Raw genomic sequence first — 17,739 nt, forward strand, 5'->3', positions numbered from 1 at the left:
GTAGTGATAATAACCGCCCTCACCTACCTCACACAGTTGCTGTAAGACTAGGATGTTTGTGACAGTGCTTGAATTCTCCAAAAGAAAAGCTAATCAGAAGTTTCAAGATAATATAATCCTATTGTATGAAGGGTTCATTTATAGTTTGCCTCTATGGGAGTATCTTTAATTACCGTAGGTCATCAAACAGGTAAAACTTGGGCCTTATCATGGTATGCTTATCCTGTTGTTTTCTCCCCTGCCAGATACTTGGCACACAGGCTGAATTTTCCTTACAATAATCCTTGGAAAAAGTATAGCTTCAAAAACCAACTCCTTGTAGTGGTGCTATGGCAGCTGCAATTATATTGTGAGGTGGGTTAATGTGGTGAAACCATTAGATAGTCAGAAATTAACTTTGCCTTTTCCCTTAGGCATTTTTGCTGCATATTGCCATTAGAGGCTGCTGTACAACCACATAGTTATCCCTTTGTTCCTGGGCAAAATTTTGGTACCTTGTTTTTCATTAGGGGGTTAAGTTTTAAGAAGGAAAGTCTGCTTATTTCACTCATCACTTTGCAGAATTGAACCTTGCTTTCCAATCACAATGTATCTGTAAAAGTTGAAAAATAGTGAAAGTTTTTTTTCTTCATTTTAGTTCAATTCTAAACTTCTGCAGGTGATACCAGGCAGCCTGTTGTGTCTGACCCAGTTATCTTTATGGATCAAGGGCAGAACCTTACATTTTGATAGTCTTACCCATTTCCAGGGGGATGTCTTGTTTCTAGGAAATAACAAAGGGCACATCACTACAGGCTGTGTAAGCAATTCCTTGTTGCAACAAACAAGTTTTTGGTTTTGTTTAAGAAAAAAGAATGCATTTTAGGTACACAGGGTATGGAAACAGTCAACACTTATTTTTTTATCTCTATAGATGCTGGCATCCCCTTGTTGTAGGCAGTTGGTGGTATCTGTCTTAGTTTTATAGAATAATGGGAACTGCAAGTACTGGAAGTAAACAGTTGGAGAGATTCATGCTTGGAAAATAATAAACCCATCTTATTGAGTGAGACAGCTAAGAACATTGACATATCAGGAATACTTTTAAACGATTTTTGCTGTAATTTGTAGCTTTAATGTCTCTCTTCAGTTACAGAGAGACCCATAAAAGTATTACTGTACCTTGTGAATAAAGATCATTCTTGCTAGGCCGTGGGAAGCAGTGGTGTGTGTGGTTATATGTGTGTGTGTGTGTGTGTGTGTGTGTGTGTGTGTGTGTAAATATTCTATGTTTATAACACTATGTATTATATAAGTTTATATAGAAAAAAATAATGTTTCTTTAGTGTTTGGGGGACTAAAGTTGTAATATAACCATTCCAATGTAATCTGACCACTCACTCTAGAGAACATTTATGTTGCACACAAATGCACACCCCTAAAGCATTGCTCACTGCTCCCACTGTAGATAACTGCTGCTTTTTTTAAAACCCAGGTAATGGAGGAGGAAATAGTACCCTTTTTAAAGGGACTCTTCTGAAAATAAAATGTAAATATAGGACATGTGGGGAGGGTGAGGCCCCCTGCAGATGTCTTGCAGATGGACAAATAGCCTTTCAAGTTTTCCTTTTTAACCATCTTGACCGTGTGTGCCTATTTGTATTGCAGATATGAACTATTTTTGGGGGTCGATATGAGTATGTTTTGAAACTGAATTATTACATAAAATCAGAGTAACTTCTTTTTCCATCCTCCTTTTCCACACTAACTGTTCTTGCCAAATATTTCTACTGATACCAAGTTTCAGCGTGGTTAAATGATTGGATTCTCCAACCTCCTTCTTCATCTTTCCTACCCTGTCTTATACCTGGCCTGGCCTTATATATTTTGTTGGCTTTTCATAAGTAAGAACAATTTACTGTAGTAATATAAAGACTTCAGAATTTCAAAATGTTTATCTATAATTCCTTTGTTAGTGTTTGGTTACGCAGAAGCATCAGTTAAAACAATGGAGTGAGTCTGAGTTTGTATTATGCTATAGGACCAGATAAGACCTTGAATTATACTAAACTTGACTAGCACATTTATTAAAAGGGAATATGGTGGGGGTGGGAGCAAGCTATGATATATATATATGTAATCACTGTATAATTAGAAACACCAAATGCTGAATCCTATCACTGTGCACTTGGGGGCCAGGCTTTGGATTTGATTGTTATTTTAATTCTTTGAAGACTATATGTAATTATGATGAGCAGAAGGCAAAGTTTTTAAACAAAAGTACTTTTTTGCTATTTAAAGTTTGGTAGTAAATTTTCTACTTTAATTTATCTTCCTCCAAAAAAATTACAACAAAAAACTTAGAGTTGAGATTGAGAAGCTTAAAAAGGCCACTTTTTAAGCAGTTCACTCGCTTACAATATTGTGTTAAATTATCATAATTCTTTCCGAGCCAAACTGTCACTAAAATGTCCTGTGACAGCCCCACTCCTCTTTTTCTGCCATTCTGCATATTGAAAAAGTTCTATGTTGTATTTATTTTTAATCCTTGATTTTAAAAAGAAATACTGGTTTTAATGTTGCTTAGCTTCAGTTTGAAGTGTAACTTTCACTAATAACTGCAATAAAAAGAAAAGCTTTGCTCCAAGCTTTCTGTTGTGTGGTCATCATTACAGCTCTTAGGTAAAGGGAACCAGTGTGATACAATGGAAAGAATTCAGGCTTTACGGTTCATGAAGTCCTGGGCTCCAACCTGGATTGTATGACACTCACGGCAAGTTCCTTGATGCTATCTGTAAGAATATAACAGTAGGACTGTTGGGACATTAAATGAGATAATATACAGAAAGCACCTAATAGGGCTGGGCATATGGACCGAGCTCAGGTTTTAAAGAGGTTCTCCCCACTCCATTTGTCCTTAAATAAAAAACACTGGGTGGAGTGAAAAGAAGGGGAGGCAAGAAGTCAGGCAGTAAAAGAATTTAAGAACAGTTAGGTAAAAAACTGATATGACCTGGGGGACTCTTCACAGGCCCAGAAGTGGATAGACAGTTCAGGTATAACAAGCAAGAAAACACTGGACTAAAATTTTGGGAACCAGCTCTCAACTGTCATAACTGTATAATTTTAGGTGTATCATTTCATTGTATAATTGAAGTTACTGGACTAAGATCAGAGGTGTCAAGTTGGCAGGCCAATTTTGGCCTGTGAAAAAATGTTGGTGTTTAAAATATTTTTTTACTACTTGCTAACATTTTAAAAATCAGAAGACCTCATAAAAATCCAGATGTCTTCCCTTGAAAAGTGAGGAGACTCAGCAACTTCACGTTATTCCTTCCTTCATGGCTGCCGTCAGGGGATGTTGCTCAGTAACAGTTGCCCCCTTTGGATGGGGCAGACTGTCTCCACAGGCCCCACCACTCTTTGCCCAGCCTGCACTGTCATTTTTCCTTTGCCATAACTGGACTCAAAGTGTGAGGTATGGCCTCCAACCAATGCAAGAATGCCTCTGAGGATGTGCTCCTTACCCAGGGGTAACTAACTACTTTGAAGGTGTCCAGCCTAAATGTTAAAAACTTGTTACCACCCTGGCCAGGTGGCTCAGTTGTTGGAGTGTCGTCCCTTACACCAAAAGGTTGAGAATTCGATTTCCAATTAGGGTACATACATAGGTTGCAGGTTGGATCCCCGGTTGGGACCCATACAGGAGGCAACTAATCGATGTTTCTCACATCAGTGTTTCTCCCTCTCTCTCTCTCTAACATCAGTAAACATATCCTCGGGTGAGGTTAAAAAATTTTTAAAAACTTGTTCTTTCAGCCGAAACCGGTTTGGCTCAGTGGGTAGAGCGTCGGCCTGCAGACTGAAGGGTCCAGGGTTCGATTCCGGTCAAGGGCATGTACCTTGGTTGCGGGCACATCCCCAGTGGGAGGTGTGCAGGAGGCAGCTGATCGATGTTTCTCTCTCATCGATGTTTCTGGCTCTCTATCCCTCTCCCTTCCTCTCTGTAAAATATCAATAAAAAAAAAAAAAAAAAAAAAAAAAAACTTGTTCTTTCATAATTTCTATTTACCCTATTCATGTTCTCCAGAACATCAGAGAATTCAGTCTCATCCCTTCTTGCTGTTATGTATTCCCCATCCCAGTCATCTCCCAGCGTCCCCCAGACTCTGTACAACGCTAACAACATAGTTTGTGTCCTTCTAACTAGTGCTAGAGAAGCACTAGTTAGCTTACTAACAAATGCTAATGTGTGTTTTTTAAACTATATGTGTTGAGTTGATAAGTGACAAATTGAAGAGAATCTCTACTGCCATACTGCCCAGTAACTACGCTAGTATAGAAAAATTCAAACAAGTCAATAATTATGCCCAAATTCATACAGTTACATGGGAGAAATATGTGTGATGTTAACATAAGGCTATGCTCTGAAAAATGAAGTGCCAGAAGAGTGCAGTACCAGAAATTACTACAATTATCTGGGCAGACCATAATCCACCCATTCCTCTAATTGATTAAGATGTGATGGACTGGTCAGAATAAATCACCAATTATATTAGAGCTGAACTGCTTGAAACTCTTCTTTTTTTAAAAAAATTATTGGAGAAACCAAGATGGCAGCATAGGTAAACACCTAAACTGCTGCCTCGCACAACAATTTCAAAACTACAACTAAAAGACAAAACGGACATCAACCAGAACCACAGGAAGGCTGGCTAAGTGGAAATTCTACAACTAGAAGGAAAGAGAAAAGCACACTGAGACTCAGAGGAGCTGCAGAAGGCAGAGGTGCGGAGGCATGCGCATGCGGAGAGGGCTGGCAGCTGAGTACGCGGCTGGCTTTCTCAATCGGGAGGGAGACAAAAGCTTCTGATGGCTCTGAACTCCAGTTCCGGGCAAGACTCGGGACCCAGACTCATTCGGGGAGAAACTGGACTGTCTGGCAGTGGGCGAAACTCAAGGGCGGCTTTCTCTCAGAGGTGCTTGCAGCAATTACCGTGGGACACTGAGACCCAGGGGCCTCTTAGGGCAGGGCTGACGGGAAGCCATTGCTGTCTGCTCCGCCCTGAGATTCCGCCCCATCCAAACTGAGCACAGAGGCTTTTGCAAGTCTTGTCTCATAAGGGTGTCTCCAGCACAGAAGTTCTCCCAGTATAGACACAGCTGATCCTCACAGCCAATTGGCCTGGAGGTCAATTCCTCCCAGTGATACCAACAACAATCAAGGCTTAACTACAACAAGACTATGCACACAGCCCACAAAGGGGTGCACCAAGAGTGTTCACCTCAGGTAATTGGGGAGGCTGAGCCACTGGGCCCTATAGGACACCTCGCACACAAAGCCACAATATCAACGCAGGGAAGCAGCCAAAATGCGGAGACAAAGAAACAGGTCACAAATGACAGAAATGGAGGAAAGCAAACGACTGGATATAGAGTTCAAAACCACGGTTATAAGGTTTCTCAAGAATATACTAGAAAAGGCCAATAAATTTAGCGAGACCCTCGAGGATATGAAAAAGGACCAACTAGAAATTAAGCATACACTGACTGAAATAAAAAATAATATACAGAGGCCCAACAGCAGACTAGAGGATCGCAAGAATCAAGTCAAAGATTTGGAATACAAAGAAGCAAAAAACACCCAACCAGAAAAGCAAAAAGAAAAATGAATCCAAAAATATGAAGATAGTGTAAGAAGCTTCTGGGACAACTTCAAGCGTACCAACATCAGAATTATGGGGGTGCCAGAAGAAGAGAGAGAGCAAGATACTGAAAACCTATTTGAAGAAATAATGACAGAAAACGTCCCCTACCTGGTAAAAGAAATAGACTTACAAGTCCAGGAAGCGCACAGAACCCCAAACAAAAGGAATCCAAAGAGGACCACACCAAGACACATCATAATTAAAATGTCAAGAGCAAAAGACAAAGAGAGAATATTAAAAGAAGCAAGAGAAAAATAGTTACCTAAAGGGAGCACCCATACGATTGTCAGCTGATTTCTCAACAGAAACTATGCAGGCCAGACGGGAGTGGCAAGAAATATTCAAAGTGATGAATAGCAAGAACCTACAACCAAGATTACTCTACCTAGCAAAGCTATCATTCAGAATTGAAGGTCAGATAAAGAGCTTCACAGATAAGAAAAAGCTAAAGGAGTTCATCACTGCCAAACCAGTATTATATGAAATGCTGAAAAGTATTCTTTAAGAAGAGGAAGAAGAAGAAAAAGGTAAAGATAAAAATTATGAACAACAAATACATATCTATCAAAGAGTGAATCTAAAAAGTAAGTGAATAAAAAATCTGATGAACAGAATAAACGGGTGAATATAATAGAATCAGGGGTATAGAAAGGGAGTGGACTGACAATTCTCGGGGGGAAAGGGATGTGGGGGATTCAGGAAGAGACTGGACAAAAAATCGTACATCTATGGATGAGGACAGTGGTGGCGGGGGGGTAAGGGCAGAGGGTGGGGTGGGAACCGGGTAGAGGGGAGCTATGGGGGGAAAAAAGAGGAACAATTGTAATAATCTGAACAATAAAGGTTTATTTAAAAAAAGAGAAAGAGAGAGAATGAAAAAAAAATTATTGGTCGATTTGAGAGAGGAAACATCGATTTATTGTTCCACTTATTTATGCATTCATTGGTTGATTTTTGTATGTGCCCTGACCAGAGACTAAACCCACAACCTTGGTGTATCAGGAAAATGTTCTAACCAACTGAGCTACCCAACCAGGGTATCGAAATGTCTTCAGAAAAGGGTGCTCAGAGCACCACACTTAAACATACAGAAATGGGATGGCAGACGAAGGTAAAGTTCTAAGGTGGGTTTGGGGGCGGGGGTTAGAAGAGTGGCCATACGTGTTTCCATGGTCTTCATGTTTCAGTTGCCTAATCTTTTGACAAATTCCTCTTGGTTGCTGAGACTTGCAAACCTTGCAGATGTTTTCAGGAAAGTTAATTAGGTTAATCCATCAATGGCAGGAAAGGATGTGATCATTTTTGTAATATTTGATCAAATGTTTTTATTGAAAAAGGGCCTGAAATATTTAGTTTTATCTTAGAATAAGATGATTGTTTTCCTATGTTCTGTCACTTTTGTTACTTCTACAATTTCCACAGTCTATAAAGATTTCTGTGATGCCTTTATAGAGCAGCACTTTTCTCTATTAAAATTTTTTCCTGGCCCTAGCTGGTTTCGCTCAGTGAATAGAGCATCAGCCTGGGGACTGAACAGTCCTGGGTTCGATTCTGGTCCAGGGCACATGCCTGGCTTGCGGGCTCGATCCCCAGTGTGGGCCGTGCAGGAGGCAGCCCATCAATGATTCTCTCTCATCATTGATGTTTCTATCTCGCTCTCCCTCTCCCTTCCTCTCTGAAATCAATAAAAATATATTTTAAAAATATATATATTTTCCTACTCTGGCTGGTGTAGTTCAATTGGTTGCACATTGTCCCATGCACTGAAAGTTTAATTTTAATTAATATGAGTTTAATTTTTCCAATTTATTTTTGTACTACTTTTATAAAGATTTTAGATTATAATAGTTTGCCATCTGTGGCATCCTTTGGAAAGTATTTTTTAAAAATATTCAGAAGTAAGAAGAGAAAAAAAACAAAGAAAATAAATATTCAGAAGTGCTATCTAAACCTTTAATGAAAAAAATAGTACTATTATCTACATTAAGACCCTTTAGATATTAATTTGAAAATCACAAAATTATAACTTTGAATTAAACAAAGCTACTTTCCAGGAGTGGGTTTTGAAGATAAGATAGGCAAACCAAGTGGACTGTGTAGCTAAAGCAGCAGTTACTATAATATTTTTAACAAACGTGTTATGCAAGACTACTTAGCCTCGCCTAAGTCTCAACCTTGAGGATCTCAACCTGCATTTATTTGGCCTGAGGCAAGTGCAAGATCAGCAGAAAAGTAAGCTAGAAACAAGGCCAGAGTCCAAGCAATTTCCTCTGTAGTGATGTAATACAAACAAAAATGTCTAAATTAAAGTAAGAGAGGCCAACTCTTCTCCCACTCCATGTTTTAAAAAATGTAATTTACTCTGGGAAATGACGCCCAAGCCCCTTTGGCAAACAACTCATATAAAACCTCAAGATGCCCTGACTGGTTTGGCTTTGTGGATATAGCATCGGCCTGCAGACTGGGGGTCCCAGGTTCAATTCTGGTCAAGGGCATGTACCTTGGTTGCGGGTACATCCCCAGTGGGGTGTGTGCAGGAGGCAGCTGATCGATGTTTCTCTCTCATCGATGTTTCTGACTCTCTATCCCTCTCCCTTCCTCCTGTAAAAAAAAAAAAAATCAATAAAATGTATTTTTTTAAAAACAAAAAACAAAACCTCAAGATCTTCCACTCTACCTTGGTGGGGGGAGGGTTACTTGACTGTAAATAGCCCAAGCCAGTCCCAATTTAAACCAGAAATCTTCTAATGTGACACTATTGTTGTTGCTTGAAAACCATTTTCACAGTCACAGTTCGCACATTTGTAAAATAGCAATTTCCAGAGGAAAGGCCAAAAGGTGGTTTAATAGTAAACCACAACTTAAATCTTTGTTGTTATTTGCCAAGCATGTTAGTAAGCTGTTTAGGACTTAACTTCAATGATCTACATATGACAGAAGGAAGATAAAGGAGAAAAAAAAATCTTCAAATTTATACGTTATTTTTCCACTTAAGAGGGAAGAAGGGCTGAAAAGAATAGCTTTTAAGATGTTCAGTGTTGCATTTCTGCATATTGGAAATAACTTGATATTTTAACATGCTTCTAAATAGAAAAGGATGAATAAAATGATTATTCATCTTCTGAGTTATCTTTATATCTATTTTTCTCTTAGATTTAAATTAAATAGAAAATTATTTGTGTTGACCAATGTCACCCCAATACATTTAATAAAATAATAATAAAAGTAAAAAAAATAAATAAAATAGAAAATGACCTCAAAATCAACATCAAAATAGGAACTATTTGTTAGAGATTGGCCACTTGAAAGACAAAAAGATAACTTATCTGAAATGAATCCAGATAAAAGGTAGTTAACAATCATGTAGAAGTCATAATCCAGTATTTAGTTAGTTTATAATATCTGTAATGATCAAGAAGCATACTAGCACATTTCAGTAGGAAAGACTTAGGAGATGGAGTACTAAGTACTGTATTTGCCTCTAGGCATTGGAAGTGCAACCCAAAGAAAGATACTTAAACTTCAGAGTTTGAAAACACACAAAGTAGGCTGTGCAAATATACACCTCCAGGAAAGGTTATCTTCAGTAGCTAGATGTGGAGATACCTTAACAAGATAGTATTTTTCCTATTAGAATAAAATCAACTGACCAAGTTTTAAGTAAAGTGCTTTTAAAAATAGTTTATTGATTTTTATTTTTTTTTTAACTAAAGGCCCAGTGCATGAAATTCGTGCACGGGGGGCGGGGGGTGTCCCTCAGCCCAGCCTGCACCCTCTCTAATCTGGGATCCCTCTCACAATCCAGGACTGCTGGCTCCCAACCCCTCGCCTGCCTGCCTGCCTGATTGCCCCTAACTGCTTCTGCCTGTCAGCCTGATCACCCCCTAACCACTCCCCGGCCAGCCTGATTGACACCTAACTGCTCCCCTGCTGACCCCATTGCCCCTAACTGCCCTCCCCTGCAGGCCTGATCACCCCCAACTGCCCCCCTGCAGGCCTGGTCACCCCCAACTGCCCTTCCCTGCCAACCCAGTCACCCCTAACTTCTCTCCCTTGCCAACCTGGTCACCCCTAACTGTACTCCCCTGCCAGCCCAATTGCCCCTAACTGCCCTCCCCTGCCAGCCCGGTCACCCCTAACTGCCCTCCCTTGCCAGCCTGGTCAACCCTAACTGTACTCCCCTGCCAGCCTGATTGCCCCCAACTGCCCTCCCCTGCAGGACTGGTCACCCCTAACTGCCCTCCCCTGCAGGCCATCTGTGGTGACTATCTTGTGTCCACATGGGGGCAGCCATCTTGTGTGTTGGAGTGACAGTCAATTTGCATATTACCTCTTTATTATATAGGATAATTTCTTTTTATTTTAAAATTTTTTAATATATTTTTATTGATTTCAGAGAAGAAGGGAGAGGGAGAGAGAGATAGAAACATCGATGAAGAGAGAGAATCATGGATTGGCTGCCTCCTGCATGCCCCCTACTGGGGACCAAGCCCGCAACCCTGGCATGTGCCCTTGACCTGAATCGAACCTGGGACCTTTCAGTCCACTGGCAATACTCTATCCACCGAGCCAAACCAGCTAGGGCTAGTTTATTGATTTTTAGAGATAGAGGAAGAGAGAGGGAGAGAGAGAGAGAGGAAAAAACATGGATGTGAGAGCATAACATCAATTGGCTGCCTTCTGCATGCCCACTACCAGGGATCAAGCCCAAAACCCAGGCATATGTGCCCTGACCGGAAATCAGACTTTTTGTTACACAGGACAATGCCCAACAAACTGAGCCACATCAGCCGGAGCTAAAGTACTTTTAAACATTGTTCTAATTCGATAAAAGTTGTATTCTGATTATTTTAATCAGTGGAGTTTGCTATATTAGGTAATGTATGACATTTACTGGGAGGAGAAAATTGAGAAGATACATACCATAAGACTGCACAGACTTTGAGAGAAAATGACTTTCCACAAAGGCATTTCATGTCTTCTTTGGCCAAATCTCAATCACTTAAAAAAATTATAAGTTCACATTTTTCTGTTTCACTTTTTTTTTACATTTTAAATTTTTTTTCTTGCTTCTTTGTCTATATCTCTAGGGTCCTTTTTAGTCCATGAGGATGCTGAATGAATACTCAGGTACTTCAAATATGAAGAGGGGGAACAGCCAACTGAAGGATATTGCAACTCCTTTTTAATATTCATATGAGATATGACTGCTTTATCTAAGAGCACCACTCCAGGGTACTGCATATATTTTTTTAATATATTTTATTGATTTTTTACAGAGAGGAAGGGAGAGGGATAGAGAGTTAGAAATATCGATGAGAGAGAAACATCGATCAGCTGCCTCCTGCACACTCCCCACTGGGTATGTGCCCACAACCAAGGTACATGCCCTTTACTGGAATCGAACCTGGGACCCTTGAGTCTGCAGGCCATCGCTCTACCCATTGAGCCAAACCAGTTAGGGTGGTACTGCATATATTAAACAGAGAAATGATGTCTATTTCTGCTACAAATTGACAGTAACTCCTCTCCTGTGTGAGAATTCCTTCTTTGGGTATATGAAACATCAAAGATGAGAGAGAATCACTGATTGACTGTCTCCTGCACACCCCCACACTCCCACCCCCCGCTTACTGGGGATTGAACCCACAGCCCAGGCATGTGGCCTGACTGGGAATCAAACCATGATCTCTTGGTTCCTGGGTTGACGCTCAACCACTGAGACACATTTGACCAGATGTCATCATGATCACAAAACACTGAGCTAAAACTGCCCACAAATTGTTAAAAATAAATTTCCCATTCCAGTTCAATAAATACACATGTCCACCAATAAGAACCAAAAAATCCCCAACTGGAAGGGATTGGGGATAATTTGTAGGTTGTCTAATTCTGATGTTGACCTTCCTTCCCTCTGTTCTCAGCTACCCATTTGGCCATTTGCTCAGCTATGAGATCCCTTTCTTCCAAATGGTAAATGTCATCTTATCTAAATTTCCTTTTAGCAGAAAAATAGTGGGAACTTGAAACTGATATCAACTGGAGTGTTTGAAGGGCCTTGGGGTTTTCATCATAATCCACCATAGCAAAATATACCTTCCTAGTGAATGCACTGGAGCGCGGCCAGGTATATGCCGAGATCTAAACTTCTTCAGCAGCGTGCTTGCATATTACACATGATCTAACCTTCTGGACAGCAGCAAATATCACAATAATAGCTTCTTGCAAAATAATAGAACACAGCTTTACTCGTTTTTATCACTCTGTTTCTCTTGCTCCAATTCATCAGCCGCCTGACCTTTTCTGCTAATATCTTCTTCCCTTGGCCAGGATGTGTGGAACCTCGTGAGTCATGAACACCAAGGGCGTCACCACAGTCAGAGACATACACCAAAGCCATCACCATTCTGCCATATTTGTTTTCTTCTTTCTGTTATGTTTCAAACCATATAAGCCAAAATTTGATCATTTCTTCCAGCAAATAATCTCCAAGATGGTAAGGGTTTTTTTTCCTGTCTTCTTTAATCCTAGTAAAAGAGCTATATCACAAATTCCCATGTATGTCTGGTTTATGAGCCATATGTTAGAATTCAGAAAATATACTATGGGGGAAAAATATTCTGTGGTCAAAGAGGTTTGGAAAATGTTCTAGCCTCAGTCTTTCTGCAGACTCGCATTTCTGGACAGCACCTGGATTTACCACAAGCATCTCAAACTTCCCAAAAGCCAACTTTATCCTCCCCTTGCCTACCAAGCCCTCCTCCTTTTGTGGAAGGCTAACACAATGCCATCAATCACTGAGGTTTCAAAACTGAGGACTCTTCTTGGACTCCTCTCTTTCCCTCATCCATCAAGCCGGAACTTGGCCTCTGAGCCAGACTCTCCACTTAGTTATGTGACGTTGGGAACGTTCCTCACTTCTCTATGCCTCAATTTTCCTGCCTGTAAGACGGACAAGGTTAACAGCATGCCATTCCTAAGGTGGTTCTGCACAGCCCCCAGAGGAGGACCGAGGATGTGTTGGAAATCTCTTGCCTGCCTTCCTCTCGATTTCCCGCGCCACCACTAGAGGCAGTGTGGAGTCGTAACGCAGAGGACGTGGACCTGGGGACCAGACACACCAGCGATGACATCCCTGCCTTTAGCAGGGCCAGTCTTTTCAGATACCTGTGGAAATGGAGATAATGCTTACCTCAAGTAATAGTTATGAACATTAAACTTTAACATTTCCCAAGGCCTAGAACAATACTGGCATGGTTGAATTATTTTTCCTTCTCTCTTTTAAATGGTTGGATTTTGAGCATTGCTTCTAATAGTCCAGGCGTGTGCCCTCTCCAAATACGATTATCACTCACTCTATGCCGTCAAGCAGATGAATGAAAATGTTGGACAAGACAGGACCAAAGGAATGCGTGTAAATATATTTACACTTCTGGAAGGATGCCTACTGGGGAATGCGCCTGAGCGGGAGATTACTTTTTCTCTGCACGTATGTTTTATCATGTCGATGCATAACTTTGATCAAAATTAAAACGTTTATCTTGCAGATAAAATGAACGCCATATCCGGCTGCCCTCCTCCTCGCGCCCCCTCCTGCAGCCGCAGCCCGCCAGCCGCCTCGGGCCGCGTCGCCCCAGCCCCGCGGTTGCCAAGGTAAACACGAGGGTGGTGGTTACCAGCGCGCTGATAGGCGGGTGCCTAGCAACCGGGGTGCGCAACAGAGGAGCTGGCGGAAGTCTGAGCTAGGAAGGAGGTGAGAGGCTAGGGGAGCTGGGACGCTGTGAGGACTCACACCCAGGCCCGAGCTCCCTCCCTTTCTCCCTCCTCCTTCGTACTCTGCGCCGCCGCCGGGGTATTAATTTAAACCAAAAAGGATTATCCTGGGGAAGGGAGTGGTGGGGGCGCCTGGGAACTAGACAGAGCCCGGCTGCTCCTCCTCCAACAGGGGCTGAGGGAGTATGGTGACCAGGTGGGGAGGGGACCAGCGCATCCCCGCTCCATAAAAACAACACTCCCCTGTGCCAGCTCATATCCCTTGCAAAACGAGCCCGCCCTCTCTGGATGGAGAACAGGGCTGTTTTCTTAGACCCCGTGCAGGTCCTGAGCAAAGCGGGGGCGGAGAAAGAAAAGAAAGTTCCGCAGGGCTTGATGGCTGGAAGTAGGGGTGGAAACTGGATTAAGGGCTATTATTCCTGCTAACCCCCACCCACCACCAGCCTCACTAAGCACTTGGCAGCACACACACCCTGCTCCAGGACCTGCAGGGTCCAGGCGTGTGTGTCTGTGGATGGATGGATGGGTGGGAGGAAACTTAGTTACTGCCTCAAAGTTGAGCAAAAGGAGAGCTGTTCCCAAGCAGGCTTCCTGCAGCAAGGGTTCGGGAGCAAAATGGACAGGAGCAGGTCCTTTGGGGGGAGTTTTTTTATTTTATTTTATAGCAAAGGTGGAAATTTATTAAAGAACAAGTACAGACTCCCACGTGGCCCGGTCCCTGGAGGGAGCTTTTGATCTCGGGGAGGATTGACTGAACTGTCTCCCGCAGCCTTGCTTTTCCTCTCCAGCAGAGGTGGGTGTCTTGGAACAGGCCTAGGGGCTCAGCACCATGGCCACGCTGAGCGTCAAGCCCAGCCAACGCTTCCAGTTGCAGGACTGGCATACCAACAGCTACCTGTTGTCCACCAACGCTGAGCGGCAGCGAGATGCGTCACACCAGATCCGCCAGGAGGCCCGGGTCCTCCGCAATGAGACCAACAACCAGGTTGAGAACAGGAGCTCAGGTGGGCAAAGGGATAGCCCCTATCCCCAAACACCCTCCTTATCTGGCTCTGTCTCTTCCAGACCATTTGGGATGAACATGACAATAGGACTCGACTGGCAGAGAGAGTTGATACAGTCAACCGATGGAAGGAGATGCTGGACAAGTGTCTGACGGATTTAGATGCAGAGATCGACGCCCTGACACAGGCAGGGAGCTAGGGCAGGGTGCCAGGAGACCCTGCCGCAAGGACCTCCCCCCCTCCCCACTTGGAGGTCAATGAACCCTTCATGGGTATTTAGTGACAGGTCCACCTGAGTCACTCACTGGCCCCTCTATTAAAGTGGGAATGAGAGCTGCTTCTCGGGGAATGGCCCAGCAGCCTCCGTGCCTTCTCTGTTCTAGATGAAAGAGTCAGCAGAGCAAAACCTGCAGGCCAAGAACCTGCCTCTGGATGTGGCAATCCAGTGCCTGACCCTGCGGGACAGTCGGCGTGACATTGATGTGGTGAAGGATCCTGTGGAGGAAGAGCTGCACAAAGAGGTGGAAGTCATTGAGGCCACCAAGAAGGCCTTGCAACAGAAGATTAGCCAGACGTTTGAGAAGCTCTGGTAAGGGAGAGGCGTCATTCTCAAGCTCACCTGCACTTGAGGGCTGTGTGTCCTAAGTGTAGAACATTTGTACTGTGGATGACCTTCGGTCCCTGCTGTGCCCATGGCAAACACCACTAACGGATGATACCACTTCTTCCACTGCCTCGACATGGCCTCAGAATACTGCTCTAGGGAGCCACTGTCGATTGACGGGAAGCATGGGAGATGAAGCCCATTTGCCACCACCCTGACGGAGTACCCTATTGTGTGTGTGAGCCTTTGTGAGTGTAACTAATACATGTGCCCTTGTGGTTGGGTGTAAGCACGTGAGTGTCATAATTTTGTCTGTGAGGAGCTTATCCAGCTATGCTGGTCTTTGTCTCAGCTGCAGTGGCAGTAGCTCCATTGTCACTCCAGCCTCCCCATCCCCCGGTGGCCCTGGAGCACAATGAGGGCTAAGTCCTTGGGGCCTTGGAGGGATGGACCTGGAGCTAGTCTGTTCCTGCCCCAGCCTCCTGCAGGAAGTCCGACAGCAGCTCAACTCTGACCATCGGGGCAAAATGGAGACATTGGACATTGACAGAGGTTGCCTCTCTCTCAACCTCAAGTCCCCAAACATCTCTCTGAAGATTAATCCCACACGTGTCCCCGATGGGTAAGAAGTCTTTCAGTCTCTCCTCCCCTCCCCCCACAGTGGCCATACTCTTATGACCCCCATATCTCCTGCCACCTGCAGCTCCTCCACACTTCAAGAGTGGGATGAATTTAGTCGGTTCAACAAGAACCGGGCAGAATCTGAGATGAAAGAAGCCACAGACCTGAGGGAGGCCATCGCCCTCACTATTGCTGAGGTAACTGGCCATTCCCCTGACCCTAATGGGTGGCCCAAGTATGCACTCAAGCCTTTAGCGTCTGTTCCCTGTTGGCCATGTGGCATCCCAACCCTTCACTTGAGCAACATCCTTAAGATGGTCATGAACTTATACCCTGTCTTGCCCGGCCTCATCTTGTCCTTCAGACCAACAATGAACTTGAAGCCCAGAGGGTTGCAACGGAATTTGCCTTCAGAAAGCGTTTGCGGGAGATGGAGAAAATGTACAGTGAGCTCAAGTGGCAAGAGAAGAATGTGAGCCTTCTCCATTAGTCTCCTGGGGCTTGGACTTCCTGCTGTGGGAGGAGGAGACCATGTTGGTCCAGCAAGCCCTGGGTGCACCGTGGTGGGTTCAGCCACTGGAGACCACTCCCTCTGTCCCCTGTAGACCTTGCAGGAGATCGCTGACCTGCAGGAGGACATCCGGCACCTGGAGGAAGATCTGCGCAGAAAGTTCCTGAACCTGAAGCTATGCCATACTCGGCTCGAGTCCAGAACCTACCGGCCCAATGTGGAACTCTGCCGGGACCAGGTGTGAGGGTACCCCAATGGGGCACTGCCCCCCTGCTAAAGTCTCCTCAGGATCACTCACTCCCCAGAACAAATTCCTGGTGGAGCAGGGGTGCCCAGGCCTGTGGGCTAAAGGCTAGTATGTCTGACCCCCAACCCTCACCTCTGCCTCCAGGCACAGTATGGCCTCACTGACGAGGTTCACCAGTTAGAGGCAACCATTGCTGCCCTGAAGCAGAAGTTGGCACAAGCACAGTAGGTTTGGGGAGTGGACCGGAGGGGCAGGGAGACACCTCTCACCCATGGGGCCTCTTGCTGCCTGCTGGCTTCCCCGCTGGCTTCCTTCACCTTCCAGCCTCATGCGGGGGGGTGGGTTGTTGATGCCTCCTCCCCAGGGATGCTCTGGATGCCCTGTACAAGCACCTGGCCCGGCTGCAGGCTGACATCGCCTGCAAAGCCAACTCCATGCTGTTGGACACCAAGTGCATGGACACTCGCCAGAAGCTGACTGTGCCAGCCGAGAAGTTTGTGCCTGAGGTGGACACCTTCAACCGCACCACAAACCGTACCCTGAGTCCACTCAAAAGCTGCCAGCTGCAGCTAGCCTAGCCTTGGAGGCTGAGGGGGGAGGGGGGAGGTTAGGAGGGAAATGAAAGAGGAAGGGGGGTGGAGAGAATGAATCTAATAAATGTCGAGTTTCTCAGTCTAGAAGGTTTTCTGCTACCCCTGCATGTAGCCAGCGGAGTGAGAAGGCTCTTGGCCCTCCTGTGAATGGAGAGGCATAAACGGGGACCATCATCCCCCAAGCTCCATGTTCCAAATCCGATTCCATCTCCCTCTTTAAGGACCCCTCTCAGGTGTAGGCCAGCACCCCCTTGGCTCCAAGGGCATGATTTCGAACCAGCCCAGCCCCAGCAGGATCCTTACCTGCCCTCTTGATACCTAGGGAAGGCTATGATCACAGTGGGAGTTGGGGATCAAGAACTAGGGCTGCCATCGGAGGGCTGGGTTGACGGGGCAAAGAAAGAGGCTTTCATAAAGGCAGGACCCGGGTGGCAGTGGCCTGAAGGGCAGGGCTACCGCGGTCTGATAGTCCCCTCCTGGACTCTTTTTTTTTTTTTTTAATATATTTTATTGATTTTTTACAGAGAGGAAGGAAGAGGGATAGAGAGTTAGAAACATCGATCAGCTGCCTCTTGCACACCTCCTACTGGGGATGTGCCCGCAACCAAGTTACGTGCCCTTGACCGGAATTGAACCTGGGACCTTTCAGTCCGCAGGCTGACGCTCTATCCACTGAACCAAACCGGTTTTGGCCCTCCT

The 17,739-nt window shown here is 44.4% G+C and overlaps 1 protein-coding gene across 2 annotated transcripts; it reads left to right on the forward strand.

Annotated features, from left to right (window-relative positions):
- The first annotated feature begins 12,796 nt into the window (after positions 1 to 12,796).
- Positions 12,797 to 17,123, forward strand: TEKT2 (tektin 2). Of its 2 annotated transcripts, XM_080654874.1 has the most exons (11): positions 12,797 to 13,101; positions 13,235 to 13,340; positions 14,252 to 14,445; positions 14,526 to 14,651; positions 14,848 to 15,053; positions 15,547 to 15,690; positions 15,772 to 15,886; positions 16,054 to 16,161; positions 16,295 to 16,438; positions 16,592 to 16,671; positions 16,812 to 17,123. In XM_080654874.1, exons 3-11 carry the CDS (start codon positions 14,290 to 14,292, stop codon positions 17,023 to 17,025), a joined length of 1,293 nt encoding a protein of 430 aa, XP_080511000.1. In that variant the 5' UTR covers positions 12,797 to 13,101; positions 13,235 to 13,340; positions 14,252 to 14,289; the 3' UTR covers positions 17,026 to 17,123. The 2 variants fall into 2 exon arrangements, with proteins under 2 accessions (XP_080511000.1, XP_080511001.1); XM_080654875.1 differs by lacking the exons at positions 12,797 to 13,101; positions 13,235 to 13,340 and having other exon boundaries at positions 14,230 to 14,445; positions 16,812 to 17,122.
- The last annotated feature ends 616 nt before the right edge of the window (positions 17,124 to 17,739 follow it).

Source organism: Plecotus auritus, assembly GCF_963455305.1.
Source record: "Plecotus auritus genome assembly, chromosome: 2".
NCBI classification, from domain to species: Eukaryota; Metazoa; Chordata; class Mammalia; order Chiroptera; family Vespertilionidae; genus Plecotus; species Plecotus auritus.

Excerpts from the sequence above, each read along its gene's own strand:
- TEKT2 (XM_080654874.1), top strand. The coding sequence starts at position 14,290 with ATGGCCACGCTGAGCGTCAAGCCCAGCCAACGCTTCCAGTTGCAGGAC. Across the intron at positions 16,439-16,591 it reads TGGAACTCTGCCGGGACCAG|GCACAGTATGGCCTCACTGA; the intron begins GTGTGAGGGTAC and ends CTCTGCCTCCAG. Across the intron at positions 16,672-16,811 it reads CAGAAGTTGGCACAAGCACA|GGATGCTCTGGATGCCCTGT; the intron begins GTAGGTTTGGGG and ends CCTCCTCCCCAG.